Genomic DNA, 19,525 nt, shown 5'->3' with positions numbered 1-19,525 from the left:
CCCTTCCCTACTCAACCATAAGTACAGCAAGCACAGTCTGCTCAGCAGTAACAGACAAGTACGGTAACCAAACTGGTTGACCGCTGGAACTCTTAGATTAGGATTTTGTGTCTTCACTTTCTTTACCTCTTGGAATAGCCCTTGTTTTTTAAAAGTCCTACCAATACAGACTTACCACTACCAAACCATTGTTACTCATTTCCTCAGCTCCTTTCATTATCTTACTGGCCTAAACATTCTTTAAAAGTATGTTATTTTAGACTTTTTCTGTTAAGCCCTTGTATTGTACATTTTCCATTTTGAATTATTTCCTTGGCTCTTGTTTACTTGGGATTAGAAAAGTAAGACAACCTACTGGTTTTATGGGAATTAGTCTTAACCATTGTGGACTAAGGAGTGCCAGCTGAGATCCTGGTTTCTAGTTACTGTTCACCGAGAAGGTCATTTTTATTTGCATTCATTAAGCCCACTCTTCAGGTGGTAAGAAATTATACTACTCTTGAAGGCATTTTAATTAACTTCTGTTGTTGGTAACCTACTTTATCCTTAATGTCGGTCCTTTGACTATGCTTTACCTCTGGCCAATTATGATCACGCTGCCTAGGTTTGTAAATTTCCCACTCTGTATGTTTAAATTTTGCCATGCTTTGACTACCCTTTCAAGGGTTAACAGATACAAAAGCCAGCAAATACTTTTCAGTCCTTCTTACTGTTCACCTGTGGCTTTTCATTAGATCATTGATCTTTCTGTTCATCACCCCCTCTTGTAGTTATCTCCTGCTTATGTCTAAATTTCATTTTCTAAAGTTAGCCTTCATTTGTTCATTCTTGGTTGTTTTTGGTCACGGAGCTAGAGACAGACCCTTGGCCTCATGGGTGCTAGTTAAGTGCTCCATCATGGGGCTGTTCACTCAGCCCCATTATTCCTTATTAATCCTTTCACTATTTTTACAGTACCCACATGAGGTACTATTTCTCTCAAATACCTGGGCTTCTCTACCAGTTGTCTGAGATACCATGGTTTAAGGTATTACCACCCCATTACCAGCCTTTGCCCACATGCATTCCTTGATCCAGCAAGTTCTAGTCTAATTATAACTTTAAGAAAGTCTTTTAAAAAGTTCTCTGAAAGTCAGAAAGTTAAAATACAAAACTAGATTTTTAGGTTCCAAACTTAGCAGAAGACCACTGTGAATATTTAGTAGGTCATGGTGCTTCTTTCTAATTAGTTCTGAGAACATAGCTACTTTGTACATTTATGAAACATGAAGCTATAAAGATGTCATTACTAAAGATAATCACATAAGTATACAGAAATGTATTTAGTGTAAGAAATGCCCCTCCAGGTAACTATATGTTAAAGAAACCTTAAAAGTTGATCAAGGCAATAACGCCAATTTTTCCTTTAGTTTGAATTTGATTTAGTTATTTTTAACTTTGACATGTGTACTACTATGGCTTTTTTTCTTTCAATCAAATTTCTAATAACACTTTTCTGTTTTAAGATCAAAGCCATTGGCCAAACAGAACTGAATGCAAGCAACCCTGAAGAAGTATTACAGCTGGCAGCACAGAGAAGGAAAAAGAAGTTTCTTCAAGCAATGGCAAAACTTTACTTTTAAGCAGTTAGTTAATTTTTTAAATTTTTATTTTTTAAACAATGGGCTAAAAGTAAACAGTATTAAAAGATTAAGTTTATATAATACATATGTACAATTTAGTGGTGTTTTCTTTTTAGACCAAAACAAACTGAAACAAATTAGCTTACAAACAAAAAATATACAAAAACTTCCTATCTTAACAATAGTTTATAATTTCTTTAAAGAGAGACAAGGTTCATGTATCTGGTAATCTGACAGTCTGGTACCACTTTTTTTAAATGAAATTAATGTTTTTGTTTTTAGGCCCAAATTTCCTTTTCAAAGGCTAACTTAAAAATATTTAATGTATAAGTAGCTATTCTATATACAGCAAGTTTAAATAAATATATTTCCAGGAGTCAGTATACATTTAATATTTTTCAGCCATAAGAAAATAGAAGTTTAGGTCATATTAAGTTTTAGCATGTTGACACAGTCTTCATCTCCTAATACGGGGCTTAAAAATGGACCGCTGGGTTTGCAAACAGAAAGCGCCTTAGGGATATCTTAGTGTAATAAAGTGACTTTCTCATATAGTTTGGAAAAGTGTTTAATCTTACTCAAATTGTGATACACAAAAAGATTATAAAGCAACCTTTCTATCAAGTAAACCTCCCTAGTAGAAGAAGCCAAAGCATTTATTTTATTTATAATTTCTTTGGTTCTCCCATTTAGAGCACAGTTTATTTGGTTCAATGCCTTACTGATTAAGAAATATTATGGCAAGGCAAACAGAATAGTTAAAAACAGATTAAACTTTACCATTCATAAAAATTCAAGTTTTATCATTGTTTGCTAAACAGCTTTAGATAAATTAGTCACTTTATTACAGAACAATCTTTGTAAATAAGCTTAAATTTTATTTTCAAGAAACAAATTGCACCATTCAAGAGTATAGGAATTTTAAGAATATAAAATCTAGATTCAGAGTTCTGTGTCAGCTAATGTATCCTTCAAGGTACTAGTCTAGTTCATACTCCAATGATGAAATTCCTAGTTCATCAAAAGAAACACAGTAACAAACAAACAGCTGTTCTGGCATAAACTGTTGGCTCCCATCCTGTCCTGGGCGTGAAGTCACCCTTGTAAACAAGCTCTCTTCTAGAGGAAACATTTCTTTAGTGCCAATTTTTTGAAGTTTTTTTGTTTTGTTCTTTTGTAGTGCTGGGGACTGAACCCAGGATTTTGTGCATCCTAGGCATTTAGTGCCAAATTGACATCTTTTTTTAAATAAAAGAATGGCAGTGTAACTCCTTAGGCAAGGACAGTCATAGCACTACTTTCCTGTAAAACTCCTTTGTGTGAAACTGTCCATTATTTGTTCAGTTCCAGTTTTTCAGTGCTCTTCAGTGCTTTACTGGTGGTTTTTCAGTGCTCTTCGGTGGTGTCATAATGCCTCCATTACACACTGGTGACAGCTGCCCTCCTTTTCTGAAGATGTTCACATAGTTTACTTCATTCTGTACACACGAAGGAATAATTAACAGTTAAGACCAAACAAGTATGCAGTAAAACCAGACTTCTACCTACTTGTTTCTATCCAGGCTTAACTTAAGAGTCTCTATCTTGGCTGGGTGGTGGTGGTACACACCTTCAATCATAGCATTTGGGAGGGAGAGGCGGGAGGATCTCTGAGTTAGAGGTCAGCTTGGTTTACTCCAGTAAAGCCCTGTTTCAAAACAACTTTCTAATTTCTTATTTGGGCTGCTATTCTTGATTTTAAGCCGATTAACAGGAATATTTTTCTATGTGGCCCAAGCCAGTTTTAAACTTATGATCCTCCTGCCTCAGCCTCTCTAGTGCTAGTTAGTGTGCATTTTAGGCCCATATCACCAAGTCTGCCTTAATTTAATTATCTCCCTTACATTTTAAACCAGCATGATTATTACTTTCTCCTTTATCATCTTATATAACTGTCTAAGTAGCACAATGCACATCAGACCTGAGCTAAACTTTGCCAATTTCAGCTCCATTAGTATCAGGACTTACAGTGAAAGATAAAGCAAGCAAGCAAACAAACAAAAACCCCAGTAAACATAAAAAAAATAAAAAAAAAAAAAAAAACAAAAAACCAAAAAAAGACAAAATCCATACCAGCAAAGCCAAATAATTTGTGTGTGTCTGGATATTGTGTCTGTCTTCCAAGGGTATCTTCTTAAAAGTCTTCAACTTCACTGGACTTACACTTTTTACAACACTGACAAAAGGCACCATCCAGTCTACACATTCTGAGATATCATCCCATTCCAAGCCTAGATTTAAAAATGCAATAAAAACTTAATCAAACTGTACTTCTTACATGATGTTTCTGTGGCCCAGGTTGGCTTCCCTTCTGGTTCAGCATCCTATTGTTGGAATTATAGGCTTTTGCTACTCTTGAGGGTGTTTTTTTTTCTTTGCTTGTTTGCTTTAAAGATTTATTATGTAAATGGGTATACATGTACACAAGTGCCCAGAGATCAGATGATGTTAGAGATCAGTTAGATGTTCTGGAGCTAGAACTAGATGAAGGCTAGGAACCAAACCTGGGTCTTCTCCAAAAGCAGTATGTGCTCTTAACCACAGATCCATCTTTCCAGGCCAACTTCTAAGCTTTTAAACCAGTGCCTATTCATACAAATATTTGATTCAAGTAGATTTAATTTACACTTGACTGTATTTTGATTGTGGTAACACAGTAAAGATTAAACACTTCTAGCAAAATAAAAAAAAAAAATCAACTAAATTGTTTTATTGTGTTTGGTAAGGTGTTCCTGTTAAAGTTGTGAACAGGGAAAGAAGTCAACAAAATAATCTTACCTGAAGCTTTCTTAACCACTTCAATGGAGGTAAAATGACATACTGCAGCGGCAGCCAGAATTCTGTATTGAAATTCTAAAGAGTCGATTGATAGAATGCACAGGTCTAAAAGCTAACAAGGAAAAAAACAAAAGTAATTTAAGAGAAACGTAAATATGTCCCTATCCTATATATAACTAAATAAGCTACCACCCAGCCTCAGGATTGCAGGGAAGGGAGTAAAAACAATAGGATTGTAGGAACGCAGTAATAATTATTAGAGGGGTGAGCACTTCATCTAGATTAGAAGGCTTCTAAATTAGGTGACAGGCCAGACCAAAAGATTGGTGGGTTGAGAGAATGTTTGAGATACTACACTGCCATAAGAAATACTTCTTACGAAACGAAATAAGCAAGGGACACCTTCCTTATCCAAGGTGGGCAGTGGAAAGCAAGGAAACCTAGTTAGTACATTGTTATTGTTGTTATGTTATACACTACTACTCAAACCCACTGTGGATTTTAAATCAGGAAAGTTACACTTTTAAAAGGACGCAGTAAACTGGACAGACTAGAATGTAACATTCTTAGCCACTAGATAGGTGAGTGGTAGAAACTGGAGGAGTTACAAGTAAAATACTCCCACAGATTATTATGTAAGTAAGTAATACATGAGACCAGTATTTTAAAATCTGGATGTTTTGGAATCGTGAAGTATTTTTAAATATATAAGCTCATGTTAGAACTCAATTCATTTATATGCTATATACATATTTATACTCAATTTTATAGAATATTTTTAATGTGCCTGTTCTTTGACCATTACTGGTCAAGTCTGGAATTTTTCACAATCAAAAATTCCAATTTTGGGGGCTGAAGAGATGGCTCAGTGGTTAAGAGCACTGATTGCTCTTCCAGAAGACATGAGTTCAATTCCCAGCAACCACATGGTGACTCACAACCATCTGTAATAGCATCTGATGCTCTCTATTGGTGTGTCTGTAAAGAGTTACAGTATACTCATAAAATAAATGAATAAATCTTAAAAACTCCAATTTTGGAGCAATTTCTAAATTTCAGAATAGATATTAAAAGTCATATACTACAAATATCCACAACTTTGTTGACTTACAGATTTAAAACACAAGTTCTAATCCAAATGACTTAATCCTCATCACCAAATGTCAACTTTACATCCCACATGGAATAAAATGAAAGAGTGCCTTCACAGAAGTACAGCCTTCAAATCCTACTTATTGTAAAATGGAATCCTCAACCTCTTTAGCTATTCTGTTAGAATATGCTGGCCTAGAAAAGTTTAACCAATTAAAGAACAGCAGGCCAAGCAGAAGCAGGTGGATCTCTGAGCTCAAGGCCAGTCTGATCTACAGAACAAAAAGTTCCAGGAGAGCCAGGCCTATTCAGAGAAATACTGCCTTAAAAAACAAAGCAAAAAGCCTAAAGACAACTAGTTGAAAACATAATTTCCCCCCATTTTATATCAAAAAGATTTTAATTTTAATCCCAAATCCTAAAAAAATGATTTTCTTTTCTAGAATTATTAAACAATGTAAATAATTGAAACAATCTTATGGGTCAAATGTTTGTTTTCTTGTTAAATCATCTCAGTATGCCATTTTCTTGTGTAGCTCACGACTTATATGTTCAGTAGCAGGGTCAATACCTGAGCTATCTGGATGAACGTCTCCTGAGAATATTGAGGTAGAAGAACCTTAGGAACATCTTTAACAGCATCAACTTGGAGAAAAAGATTTAGCCAGGAGATGACTGTTACTGGACAAAGTTCCCATTTTAAAGCCTGTCAATAAAAAATGTAAATGTCTGTTAATGATGACATATGTGTGTGTGTATACACATATATATCTCATATCATGTACATAAGAGTTTAGAGTTAATTTCCCTACCAACCATTAACCAATATCAATATTTTTGTATCATTTTGATCTTCTAAAATTATATGCTCAGACTAAAGCCTCAGTTTTGGTTCTTAAAATTTTGTTCAAAATTATATTTAGTTTGGGAATGGACATATGATGTGACTAGTATATAGAGGTTAAAAAGACAACTTTTAAATCATTTCATTGGCCCTTAAGTTTGGCTTTTTCTTATATCTAAGGTTCACTTATAATTACTATATTGCAAAATTGCAACTAAAAATGACATTATCATTACCTTTAATATATTGAGTTCCATCTTCAAGATATCTACTTCACTGCAAGCACCATCAGTGACATAAGCAAACTCTTGGAGTTTGGGAGCGTAGATTTCCTTTAATTTAGAAATTTATTAAGCACAATTTAAATAAGAACAAAATAAAATATATAGGCAACATTTTGTAGGCTTCAGTTTTAAAGACAGCTTCACAAGGTAATTACAAATCAAAACCGTGTAAGATTTTTTGGTATGTAATTATCTGTTACTACTGTACTCATCTTCAAGTCCCCCCCCCCCAGTTGACCTTGTATTTCAATCTTAATCTGTTATTTTAATTAAAAAATAGTTAACCCTTTTAACACTGGTGGTCAGATTAAAACAAGACACTAAACAAGCAGGGTCTTGGCCTGGGGATGTGGCTCATTTAGCTGAGTTCTTGTCTAATGTGTAGGAGACACTGTATAAGCCTGTAGTCCTATTACTTGGTGTGGAGGCAGGAACAGTAAAAATCATCTTCCAGCTGTAGAGTTTGAAGACAGCTGGGCCACTGGGGCCACTCAGAACATCTCAAAACAATTAAAAATCAGGTCTAGAAACTAAACACATTATCCTAGTATAAAAATATATTTATCAAAAAATACTGGGTTTACGCTTGCCATATTTGCACCTATACTTTAAGAAACAAAAGGCCAGGTGTGGCATTATATGTTTTGGCAGATCTGTGAATTTGACACCAACCTGGCCTAGGTAGTAAGTTCCAGGCTAGACATGGCTAAATCATGACACCCTGTCTCAAAAGTGCTTGCCAAGGAAGAGCACGCCCCTAGGCTCAATCCCCAGTATAGGAAGTGGGGAAGAAGAAAAGATGGTGTTTTGGCTGATGGCAAGTTTGTCTTCAAAGTCTTGAGAATTAGAAATTATCAGAGGTTAGAAGAAAAACCTGGCATGTGGCAGCAAACTAAAGACTTTGGTATATAAAGATCTGAAATGAAATGCGTCAGGCTGACTCTAAAAACTGATATGCTGTATGTTGTAGAATTTGAAGAGAACATAAAACTAAGAAGATAAAGTTGGAAGAAAAATGCATACTTTGGGATATTAATGTACCCAATCCTTCAAAATGATACCAGCTGCAAAGAGCATTGGAAACAGCCAACAGTTTGTTAAAAAGTAATAGATAGTAAATTACATATTTTTGCAAATTTAAAGCAATTAAGTTTTCTTTTAACAAGACACCAACATTAGACAGGAAAATATTAGGCTGGCTAGACCATTATTCTTACTCAGCGCAATGTTTCTGTTATTTGTTTAGTTTGTAAAGACCATTCTTCTGAACTCAGGTGCTATATAATTATGTAACAACATTGACCTATGATGACTTCTTATATCTCTATAAAGAATAGAACAATTTTTTCCCATAATGATTTAGTTCAGAAAATAACAGTATCCTGAGATTAATGTATTTATCTAAAAACTAAGTTTACAGTAAATATATCTGGATGAAACTTAAGAACTCACCTCAAGTTTGGAAGCAATGAACAATGAGGTAATCCCAATGAGTTGAAGCATATTTTTATTTACATCCTTTTGTGTCAACATAAATCTGTCAAAAAAGTCTTGGGCAAGGTAAAATGTCTCCCTATGAAGAGTGTATACTTCACAGACCTGCAAAAACCAAATATTCAATATTATTTCCAGAATTTATCCAAAAGAGAAAGTCAGATTTACTATACCAAATTACGAGCTACTTTGAGGCTAAGTTTTGTTTTTCAGGATGCCATTAACATAAGGGAGGGAATAACATGAACTGATAGATAAAGTGAACTTGTTATCCTTGCTCTCCTTGTTTTCTTTTTAGATTTATTTATGTGAGTACACTGTAGCTGTCTTCAGACACACCAGAAGAGAGCATCACATTCCATTACAGATGGTTGTGAGCCAACATAGTTACTATTTTTCATATTTTGATTCCCGTCTTCTGATCTCCTTGGGCACCTGCACTCACATTTACACATAAAAATAAAATCTTAAAATCAGGAATAGATGTTGTATTTCAACGAAATATCTTTAGGATTTTACAAACTTTTTTTTTACATTCTTAGACTGAAAATATTTGTGTCAGCATACAAAGAAACAACTTTAACATAATTCTTAACTACACTGATGCCATTATCACTAGAAATGGCCCTCATGTTCAATTTTGAAATCCCTCAAATGAAGAGGCAAACCAACAACTGTTTCCTTTCCATGCTGTCAACGGATCATCTTTAAGGACAATGACCTGACACAACAACCTCATTTTATAGTCTTGGAAACATTTCTGAGCTGTATCATATTTTTATCTACCAAAAGGTCCACCCTGTTTTCCTCCTTCAGAATGACTCCATCCTCCCAGTATTAGGGATTAAGCCCAGGGCTTCACCATGTGTTAGGCAAACATTTCACCACTAAGCTGTATACATCCCACCTGCCCCTTATTTTTAAGGCAGTATCACTGTAACCTGCCCCAATATGCTTGAAATTTGTAAATCCTTTCTTCAATCCACTATCTCCCATAATCTACATTATCTGGATTACAGATAATCCAGAGTTGGAAGAAAGTCAGTTTAACATCAAGTAATTTACAATAATTCATATAAAAATGTTTGCATAGATCTATAGGCATTTCAGAATTACTGATATTCCTTCTGGTGTATTTTTCTGTTCTGAGGCAAGGTTTCACTATGTATTTCATCTGATCTAGAACTTGCTATTAGGCCAGGTTGGCCTTAACCTCCCAATCTTCCTGCCTCAGCCTTTGTGGATTACAGGGAAACACTACTATCCATATCCAGGAGGTAGTGTATTTCTGAAAGGAACAGGTGCACATTATAAAGGAAGCTAAATAGGATAAAAAAGGCTTAAGGTCTCATTCTCAGGGTAACCAAAGTTCATAGCAGAAAAGGTCTGGGGGCCTCTGAAGCCTAAACTGGTCCTTTGTATACCTGTATACAAAACCCAGTCAACTATACATTCCATTCACCTTGAGTACCCTCAACTAGAAACAAACCTAACACATATCAGTGATTTCTGGCTTTGGTTTGGGGTGTACTGAAGATGTGTTTTTAGGACTTTACTCTTTGCTTTGATACTGGTACACACTATCATTGAGCTATGCTCCCAACTCCTGATTTTATTCTTGAAAAGGTCTGAGGTTATAGCTCAGTGCTTGTCTAGCATACAAAAAGCCCTGGGTTCAATCCCCAACACTACAGAGGAAAAATATCAAGTCATATTCTACTTTAGGTGTTACAAACCACACTGTGGACAACATATTCTGTTGTCTCATGGAAGGCACATACCCATATAAATATTTTCAGTCATAGATGCAAAAGAAATTTGTAATTCTTACAACATACCTCTAAAAGCCAGTCTAAAAGTATTGACCTCATTTGTGGTTCCAGGTCGGAATGCAGAACTTCAAAATGTTTGTCATGCACATATCTGCTTTCCTTTTGTAGCATGTTTTGCCAAACCTCCTGTGAACATGCCCAGCTACATGAGGAGGGGGAGGGGGAAGAGAAGCACATAATTTATAGTTGTGACCTATACAAGTTCTGTTTACATAGCATAATTACAAGTTTCAAATATCCAACTTCAACTTGCAATTACAAATGGAAAGAAGTAGCTCTTGGATTTCCAACTTATTGGTAAATCTCAGGAATGATACATAATCCTATTTTTTTAAATAATCTATAAACGTTTAAAAGGCAACTTTTTTTGAGACAGGGTTTCTCTGTGTAACAGTCCTAGCTATCCTGGAACTCTGTAGACCAGGCTGTCCTTGAACTCAGAGATCTGCCTGATTCTGCCTCCTGAGTGCTAGGCATGCATCATTACCATCCAGCAAGGTAACTCTTAAAAGCAACGATAGAAAAATAAATGTATATGTAAAAATAAGCATATGATCACAGAGATAATTAAGTTCAAACACTTGAAAATATAAGCAGCATCATATATAATGATTTTTCAAGGTGGAGCAAAGTATCAGGCACAGAGATAGTTTAACTCCATTAATTTGCTTATTCAAGTCAATTGTCAATTACTATAAAATATTTTCTATAAGCTGTACTTCTTAGTCATATAACTGATAGTAAACTTGGTAGGAGTAAGTAGGATTGTCAATTGAAACTGCTGTTTACTTAAAAATGTTCTCATTTTAACTAGACAAATTATTTAAGCCACTTTTTTAAAAGTTCAGTTCCTATGTCTGGAAGCACTTCCCAAGCAAGTGAAGTAAAGCCCAAGTTTGGGTTTTAAATATATCACTTGCTATCATTTGCAGTTATTGTCTCATGTATAACGATACGTGTTTATGTCTCAATAAGGGAAGTACTAAAACAGAACAAACAAAATAAAACGTTTCCCTATTTTATAATGAAGTCAAAAAAGAAAAAAACCCGAAAACAAATGGCATTAATTTAATTCTACCACTTTAACGTTTGGTGTAAAGTTACTGAAATTTTTTTACCTTAAATCTGGCAGAGGTGAGGGATTAATAAAAAGATTTTTAAATCTGTAATTTGTAAATCTAGAGAAGTCACTTGTTTCTATTTCTTTGTGCGGTGTTTCAATGATAATGCAAGGACTGATTCCTCCAGACAATACAGGTGGCCAACAATTCTGTCATTTCAAAACAAAAAGAGAAAAACCTATTAGTGCATTAAGAAGCCTTGGCTTTTGTTCTGCATCCTCAAATGATAGCTAATTTGATGTCTGTACTAAATTCTTAAAGCCATATAATTCATATTAGTCTTTACAAGTTAGATAACGAAGCCTGGTAATACAAGGCATTAAGTACTGAAATAATAACAAATGCATTTGTAATGTAAAGTAAAATAATTGAGTAATTGTTCTCTGAATCTAGACATTTTATTATTGAGGATACTTTTAAAGTGTTTTCTAATACTCAAATGTAAAAGCATCAAAAAATTTAGTCAAGTGGAGTCACTTAGAGGATCTTTTTGAAAGAATTACCATCTCCAAGTAAGCACATACTACCAAAGCCTGGGTGCCAAACTGACAGTGACCTCACATCCTTTTTATGTCAGTGCAGTAGCTATGAGGGCCTCCACTGTAGTCTGAACGTGAACAAAGAGCAGTATGTAGGCCGGCCCTGGTACACCAGCCAGCTCCAAAAGGGAGGGATTTACAAAAGGGAACCAGCTGCTTCTAGGCCAACTACACTGCAGCTGTGGGACCCAGGCTTATGTGAACTTCCTCCACATTCACCTCTGAGATCACTGGAATCTTTCCACTGTAAGGCAGTAACACAGATTCTACTCTCACTCTCCCCCAGTTCCCAGTCCAGTTTTGCATTACCCTAATCTCATACTGATGCTTCTTGGTGATCTCCTCTTTTCTTCTTTTGACATCCTGGAGAATAGAAAAGAACAGTAAGCTAAGGTCTCAGCAAGGAATATTCTTCCCTTTCTCTCTCTCTTTCCTTAAATCACCTGTGCTGTTTTTCTCTTCTTGGTCTGAATTATCTGGGCTTCTTGTGGAGAGTCTGGCTGGTTGGGCTGGACATGCTGCTGCTTGGCTTGTAAACGGCTGCTGTGATGAATTTTAGAAAGGAAGTTTAATTAGTCATATATTTCAAAAGCAGCTGCTAATTTTGAAACACGTCTCCAAGACTAACAGTGTTACCTGCGTCTTGACATTCTCTTCTTTGAGGCCTATGAAACCTCTAAATGGGAGAGAAGAAAAACAAAATCAAGAACATAGTCATCCATAATCTTCAAGTTCCAATTAAACCTAAAATTACCAGAAGGTGGCCTGAACCTTTAAAAATACTGCACTATCTTCTGAAATACACTAATTATCTCAGTAATTTTACATACATGCTTTCATTTCCCTAACTGAATGGTCACTGGGAACGTGAGTACGTTAAGGAATTTGCAAAGCACCCCAGCCCCCTTTAGATGATCTTCTGGGCCGTTCATGCACTCCCCAGTAAGACTAGGGGGGGAAGGCACGTCCTGGACTCCGGCCCGCCAGGCGCCTGACTGAGCCTCCAAGAGCGGGCTGTGGAGCAGCCGGTTCCGCGCCAATTTGGAGAGCGGCTGTGGCGGGGAAGCAAGGGGTGGAGGGAACCTTCTGGTGTCACGTCCTCCAGGCTCCTTTCCCTCCTTCCCAGCCCCACCCGGCGGGCAGTGTCGCTTGCAGGGGTGACGGGACCACAATCCCAGAAGAGCAGAAGGAAAAGAGGGGAATTAAAGGAGAAACCTGTGCTCAAGAATCTCTCGGCAGAGTGATCCACACCTTAATCCTCTCGCGCGGGAGAGCGTCCCAAACTGAGGATGGACAGAGAAGCTCTCCGTGGCCTCTCATTTGGGGATACACTCCATCCTGACAGGGACCGACCTCGGGAACCCCTTAATTCCAATCTCCTACTTCTTGTCCCCACCCCACCCCCCATTTCTCCTCTCCCATGGCTCCCGCCAGACGAGGTTCCCTTCGCTCCCGCACACCCCTGTCCCCAATACCTCCTCACCGCCAGACCCTCCACAGCTCGGCTCAGCTGGCGCCGGCGCCAACTCAATATATAGGCCTGGGCCGGACCGCCCCGCACGCATGCGCCGCAGACTGACACCTCGGACGGCGCCTTCCCCTCCCCCGCCCGCGCCCGCCCAGCTCGCCCGCGCGCGCCGCGCCCTGCCCTCAGTGCGCGCGGGCGCCGAGTGTCCGCACCGCTGCCCTCCCGGACCGCGCTCCTCCGCCCACCTCGGCGCTTCACCTGCGCGCGCCGCGGCTGCCAGGCTCCTCCCCCGCGTTGGTTGCCCACCAGGGACTCCCGCGTGCCTTCCAGTTCACGCCCGTGTGCCCCCCACGACAGCGCTTGGATCTCGGGATGTCAGGCTGCGGGCTCAGCTCGGCATTTTGGGAGAGGCGACGCGGTCCCGCCCAGGCCTGGGGGGGGGGGGGGACAGAGGGGGGAACCCAAGTCTCCTCAGAGGCTGGGGAGCGGGAGCCTGAGGGCCCGCCCCTCCGGGAGGAGCGAAGCCGCGGCCGAGGAGCCGGCCAATGGCAGGAAAGGACGGCTGCACAACGTGGAGCGGCCGCAGAATGTAAACACTCCGGAGCGCGCCGCCCGCCACGTGCGGAGCGGGCGCCATCCGCCGGGCCGTGAGTGGCTCGGCTACCCGCGGCGGCCGCGCACAGGAAGGCGCCTCAGCCCCCGGACGAGGTACGTGTGAACCCTGTCCCCGCGCCCCGCCGAGCGGCCACTCGGCTCTTTCCTACGGCTCCCTCGCGGATCCCCGCGCGGGGATGCTCTCCCGGCGCTAACCACCTCTGGGGACCGGAGCCGGAGCTCTCCGGGTCTCCGGGGACCTGGCTGGAGGGCAGGCCCGTCGGCACCACGTGCGCGCCCCGGCCGCGCGCCCCGCCCCGCCCTGCCCGGCCGCCAGCGCGCCCTGCAGAGCCCGCGCGAACCGCCTGCGCGGGAGAGCCTCCCGCCTGCGAGCGCTGCTGGGACGTGGCGGGCCGCCCCGCGCCGCCCCTGGATCCGGGCACTTAAGCGCAGGGCCCCGACTACCTCTGAGCGCCCTCCACACGCAGTCCCGTGGGGGGACGCCGCTTGGGGAACAAAGACACCCCCTCCCACAGGCCGCGGAAGCGGAGGAAGGGCTCCTGGAGGCAGGCGGCCGGAGAGAGCCGGTGCGAGGGCGCCAGGGACGGCGGGACGGCCCTTCCCGAGATGCACCTGGAGGCGGCCGGCCTTTTGTGCCACGCTGTTCTGGAGAGCCTAGGAAGGCTTTTCTCCCGCACAGCCCCCTTTTCACACACGTTCCCTTAGGCTATCCCAAGACCCGCGGGAGACGGGATGAGAAGACCCCCCAACACGTTGTGTAGGCCTAAGGCAAGTTCATCCAACCAGTAATTGCTTATCAAGGCTCTAGAGAGGGAAAAAGTTGCCTCCCTTTGCAGGAGTTGTCATCTCCTGCTTAGAGATCTAACCGGTTTTGCAAGAAAGCAGAGGGGTGTGTGTAAGATACCTTTCTTTTTCTATTTTTATTATATATATGTACGCGCACACACGCTGTATCTGTCTTCAGACACACCAGAAGAGGGCATCAGATCTCATTACAGATGGTTGTGAGACACCATCTGTTTGTTGGGATTTGAACTCTGGACCTCTGGAAGAGCAATCAGTGCTCTTAACTGCTGAGCCATCTCTCAGAGCCCGTGAATTCCTTTCAATAACGAGTGTTAAATTAGTGTATGCAAAATTGATTCCCTACAGCCTCAGCCCCATAGTGAGTTCAAGACCAACCTAGGTTACATGAGACACTGTCCTAAAAATTCCAGCTAGTGGCCTATGTGGGTGAACTTGATGAGGATATACTGAAAACAAGGGATGTCGTTTACGTGGGATTGATCTTAAATATCACAAGCCCAACCGCATAAGTTAGTGTAAACAAGTCGTTAGAAATGTTCTGTAGGCATGTCCTTAAGTATGTGAGCGGAGTAGCTGTAGGGAAAGCAAAATTGGAATGATTCTCCCAGGTACATACCCACAAGAATTGAATCAACATAAAACAAAGGTACCAAGCTGGCAGTGGTGGTGTACACCTTTAAGCTCGGGACTCGGGGGACAGAAACAAGGGATCTCTATGAATTTTAATCCAGCCTCTGCTGTAGAGTGAGTTCAGGACAGCCAAGACCACCCATCCAAACCCTGTCTGAGAAACCAAAAATAAAAAGTAAAACAAAGGTACTTACAGGCCTTTATTACTGCACCAGTATTCACAGTACTTAATTTATACAATCAGCTTGGGTGACTGTCCACAAGAATGGATAAAGAAAATACGATAGATACACACAATAGAGGATTGTTGAATAGTCATGAAGGGCAAAATTAAATTTGAAGGAAAATTAATGGGACATAATTAAGGGAGATAAAATTCATTCAGAATGGCAAGTATGCTTTAATGGAGAACCTACAGGTCAGTGGTAGAGCACTTGCCTATCATGGGTTTGATCCTCAGCATTTTGAATGAAAAACATGAAAGAGAAATGGGACTGTTTGTAAAGTAGATAATGGGAGGTAAATACAATCAAGGTTTTGTTTTTTTGTTTTTGGTTTTTTTTTTAAGGGATTTACTTATTTAATATATGTGCGTACACTGTAGCTCTTTTCAGACAGACCAGAAGTGGCCATTTGATCCTATTTCAGATGGTTGTGAGCCACCATGTGGTTGCTGGGAATTGAACTCAGGACCTTTGGAAGATCAGTCATTGCTCTTAACTGCCGAGCCATCTCTCCAGCCCCTGATCAAAGTTTTATGCAGATGTAAAACGAGATGGATCTCAGTTCAAGGCCAGGCTGATCTACATAATGGGTTTCAGAAATCCAGGGCTATGTAGAAAGACCCTGTCTCAAAAAAAAAAAGAAAGAAATATATATAATTTCTTTATGCATTAAAAATTTGTATCTAATAATCTTAACCTCTACAGCATTTTTGGAAGCAGTTATTTTTATTGTTTTCATATTTGTTTTCAGGAAGTGGGGGGAAAGCTACGAAGGTCCTTGCAGGCATGTCTCTGTTTTCCAAAAACCAGGAGTTTTTACCTGTTGTTTTGGTTACTGACAAACTGAGGCAGGGTTGTTTTGAGTCTAGGCTCCAAGGCTAATCTGGGCAAGATAGTAAAATCTGTTTCTTTAAAATAAAGTCAAACCCAGGTGACATACTTCTTGTCTCTGGGTCTTTGCTGTGCCTTCTTTTTGTAGACAGATCAAGACAATAGTTAACTATTTAAGGACTGAACCTAGAGCCTCCTGCATAAAGGCTGTACCACTTAGCTGGATTTCTGGCTACCTTTTTAATTTTTTTTTTTTTTTTTTGAGATTGAGAAGAGGTTGTCTAGACTGGCCTTGAAACTAATTTTTAGTTGATTGAATAATATATTCTAATGAGTAAGCTATTAGATGCAATTATGTTAAGAATGTGTGAGACAGCTGGGCATGGTGGTGCATGATTGAGTTGAAGACCAGCCAGGGCTACACAGAGATACCCTGTCTCATAACCTAAAAACAACAAAAGAATATATGAGACAAAAAAGAAGTATGAAGTAATCTCTTTACTAAGAAAAAATAACTAGAATAGTAGCAAAGGTAAGAGAAGCTAGTTTCTTAACCTAGGAGCTTCTAGCCCAGTCCCTTTTTAATCTCTTGTTCTGAGACTAGGTTTCTGTAAGTTGCCCAGGCTATCTTAAACTCACTCTGTAACCCAAGCAGATCTTGAATTTGGAACCCTGCCTTAGCCTCTAAAGTAGGTGGAGTTTCAGGCCTGTGCCACTACACCCAGCTGCTCTCTCAGGAAAGGCTTATAATCTGTAACACAGAATTAAGAGCTTTTCAGATGTCCTGAAAGAGCATAACTGAATGTATGCATGCCATGTGTCTTGACAGCCCAGCAGGGGGCCTGAAGTAATGTACCCACAGCCAGATATATAACATTTAACTTTTAAAAAGATACATATTTTTATGTAATATAGTATATAGTAGATAAAATATTATTATTATTATTATTACATTATTATATATTGCTTTCCACTTTAGTTTTTGAAGTAGTCTTTCGCTGAACCTAGAGCTTGCCAATTTGGCTAACTCGGCTGGCCAGGTCAGCCAGTGGGGTCCTCCTATGCCCACCGTTCAACATTAGGATCACAGGTGTACAGCACCTTTGGACACCTTTGTAGGTGCTGGGATCTGAGCTCAGGTTCATGCTTGCATAGCAAGTGCTTTATAACAAAGCCATTTCTCAAGTCCCCCCTTTTTTGTTTGTTTGTTTTTTTTGTTTGTGTGTTTTGTTTTTTTTAATAAGTGGTGATTTGCCTGCACTGTGCACTACATATATGTAGTGCCTTCTGAGGCCAGAAGAGGGCATCAGATCCTTTGGAATTGGGGTTTCAGGTGGAACTACTGTATGGGTGTTGAGTTAGGAGTATGGGTACTGAGATAGAGGACCTGAACCTGGGATCTCTGAAGTACTGGCCAGTTCTCTTAATGGATGAGCCATCAATCACTTCAGTCCTCACACCTCTGTCTTTGATTCATTATGCAATACTTTAATGGTTACAGAAAAACAAAAGAGTTGGGAGACATTAGAGAAAATGTAACAACTGAGTTTTGGGTCAGTTAAGACAGATTTTGGGGGGTGGGCAGTAGGTTTGTTGCCAAACTTAACGGGAGATCTTAGATTTAAGGACTTTTCACACTTTGCAAATGAAGAATTCTGGACTGAATTTTGTTATTATTGTTGAGATAGGAATCTCTGTGTGGCCTTGGCTGTCCTGGAACTCACTCTGTAGACCAGGCTGGTCTCAAACTCCTTTTTTTTTTTTTTTTTTTTTTTTTTTTTTTTTTTTTGCCTGACTCTGAATTTAAATTTTTATTTTTATTAGTATGTATGTATTATGGGAACACCTATGTCACAGTACATGTGTGGTCATCAGAGGACAGTGTTTAGGAGTCTGTTCAGTTGTTTACTTTGGGATTCAGAGATTGAATTCAGGTGTGGCTTTGATGGCAAGCACTTTTATACACACAGACACCCCAACAACAAACACAAAAAATAAGAGAAACATTAAATCTACAAGAAATGGGTTGATCTTGTTACAGTTGTTGGCAGTACTTTGTCAGATTTTTCAATAAATGGGATGCCATAAGTATTAATGTTTTACCAATCTAGTTCCATGACAGGTGTACAAGAGAAATTCACATTCTAAGAATCGAAACCCGAACTTCTGATCATATTAACCTACCCCACCCCAGTGCTGGGATTACCTGCATATACCACCATACCCAGTTTTATCCTGTGTGTTCAGGCTTTGTACATGTTAAGCAAGCCCTCTACCAAATAAGCTATATCCCCACCCCTATTAGGTTTGTTTCTTAAGTGCAAGAATGTTATGGAAGTTTCTTTAGGCCAGTAGTTCCTTAGGAGATTCTGTACAACTCTAGGGCTGTAAATTGGCATTCTCTAGCACATTTGTCCAATGTTTTCAGATCAGTAAGGCTTTCTTTTGAGCTAGATGTGCACACCTGCAAATTCCAGCACTTGGGAATAAGGCAGGAAATGGGTCACAAGTGTGAGGGTCGGCTAAGTTACACATTGAGACCCTGTCCAACTGTCTCTTTCCCTAAAACAACAAAAATCTTATTTTTGAAAGTTATTTTTTAATTTCAGACTTGTTGAATGAAATATTTTTTCTTTTGTTTATTTCTCTTTCGAATGAAATATTGACTGACTTCTTAACACTCAAACTTTTTTTTTCTTTTCAGACAGGTCACACATAGTCTAAGCTGACCTCATATTTGCCATGTGCCACAGATGTACTGAGTCCCTGACCCTCCTACCTCTCTCCACTTAGTAAATTTCTCAGTTTAACAAGGTATTCACCACAGTGGCTCCCTTCCTGAGTGACATAGTCAGACTTCTCAGAGAAAAAGATGCCCTCAAATAATGATGCTATATGACCATTTAAATGCTCTTTGAGACTCCTGAGATTTGTGCTTGGTTCTTGGTGGCCATGACCTGAACCCCTTGGTGTTTCCAGACAAGCTGGTGCAGGGTGGGCCCTATGCTGCCAGGTCAGCCTCTGTGATTTCAGAGGATTGGTGTATCTCAGAAGCAGCATGCATGGTCAGCTCTTTAACTGCTAATCATTTTCACCTGTTTAAACTTCTGAAGGAGCTGGTTGTAGAATGTGAGATCACTGGATAAAATATTTTGATTTCTCTGTTGTTGGGACAGTTTAACTCTTGAGTATGGTTGCCAACAATTTGATGGGTAATTTTTACCTTGTGCATTGGTTTTAAAGGGCTGGCAGACAGAGGTGTGACACAGACCATGTGTAGTCTGCTTGTATCCCCAGTAGCTTGC

At 39.8% G+C, this 19,525-nt stretch overlaps 2 protein-coding genes across 2 annotated transcripts in view; one reads left to right on the top strand and one right to left on the bottom strand.

Moving 5' to 3' along the window:
• INTS8 (integrator complex subunit 8) overlaps positions 1-2,530 on the top strand; it is a 44,467-nt gene extending 41,937 nt beyond the window's left edge. The window contains exon 27 of the mRNA XM_080938482.1: positions 1,506-2,530. Coding sequence (XP_080794608.1) covers positions 1,506-1,622 — 117 coding nt within the window. The 3' untranslated portion in view covers positions 1,623-2,530. The remainder of the gene's footprint in view (positions 1-1,505) is intronic.
• CCNE2 (cyclin E2) lies at positions 2,531-13,210 on the bottom strand (the record flags this gene model as incomplete). Its single annotated transcript, XM_080938534.1, has 13 exons — positions 2,531-3,100; positions 3,735-3,892; positions 4,440-4,551; positions 6,103-6,237; positions 6,612-6,707; positions 8,112-8,258; positions 9,992-10,127; positions 11,104-11,255; positions 11,955-12,008; positions 12,089-12,188; positions 12,282-12,310; positions 12,521-12,697; positions 13,121-13,210. The coding sequence occupies 13 exons, from the start codon at positions 13,208-13,210 to the stop codon at positions 2,987-2,989; spliced, it is 1,500 nt and encodes a 499-aa protein (XP_080794660.1). The 3' UTR covers positions 2,531-2,986.
• Between the last annotated feature and the right edge of the window lie 6,315 nt (positions 13,211-19,525).

Source organism: Micromys minutus (genome assembly GCF_963924665.1).
Source record: "Micromys minutus genome assembly, chromosome: 26".
Taxonomy (NCBI): domain Eukaryota; kingdom Metazoa; phylum Chordata; class Mammalia; order Rodentia; family Muridae; genus Micromys; species Micromys minutus.
This window is presented reverse-complemented; position numbering and strand designations above follow the sequence as displayed.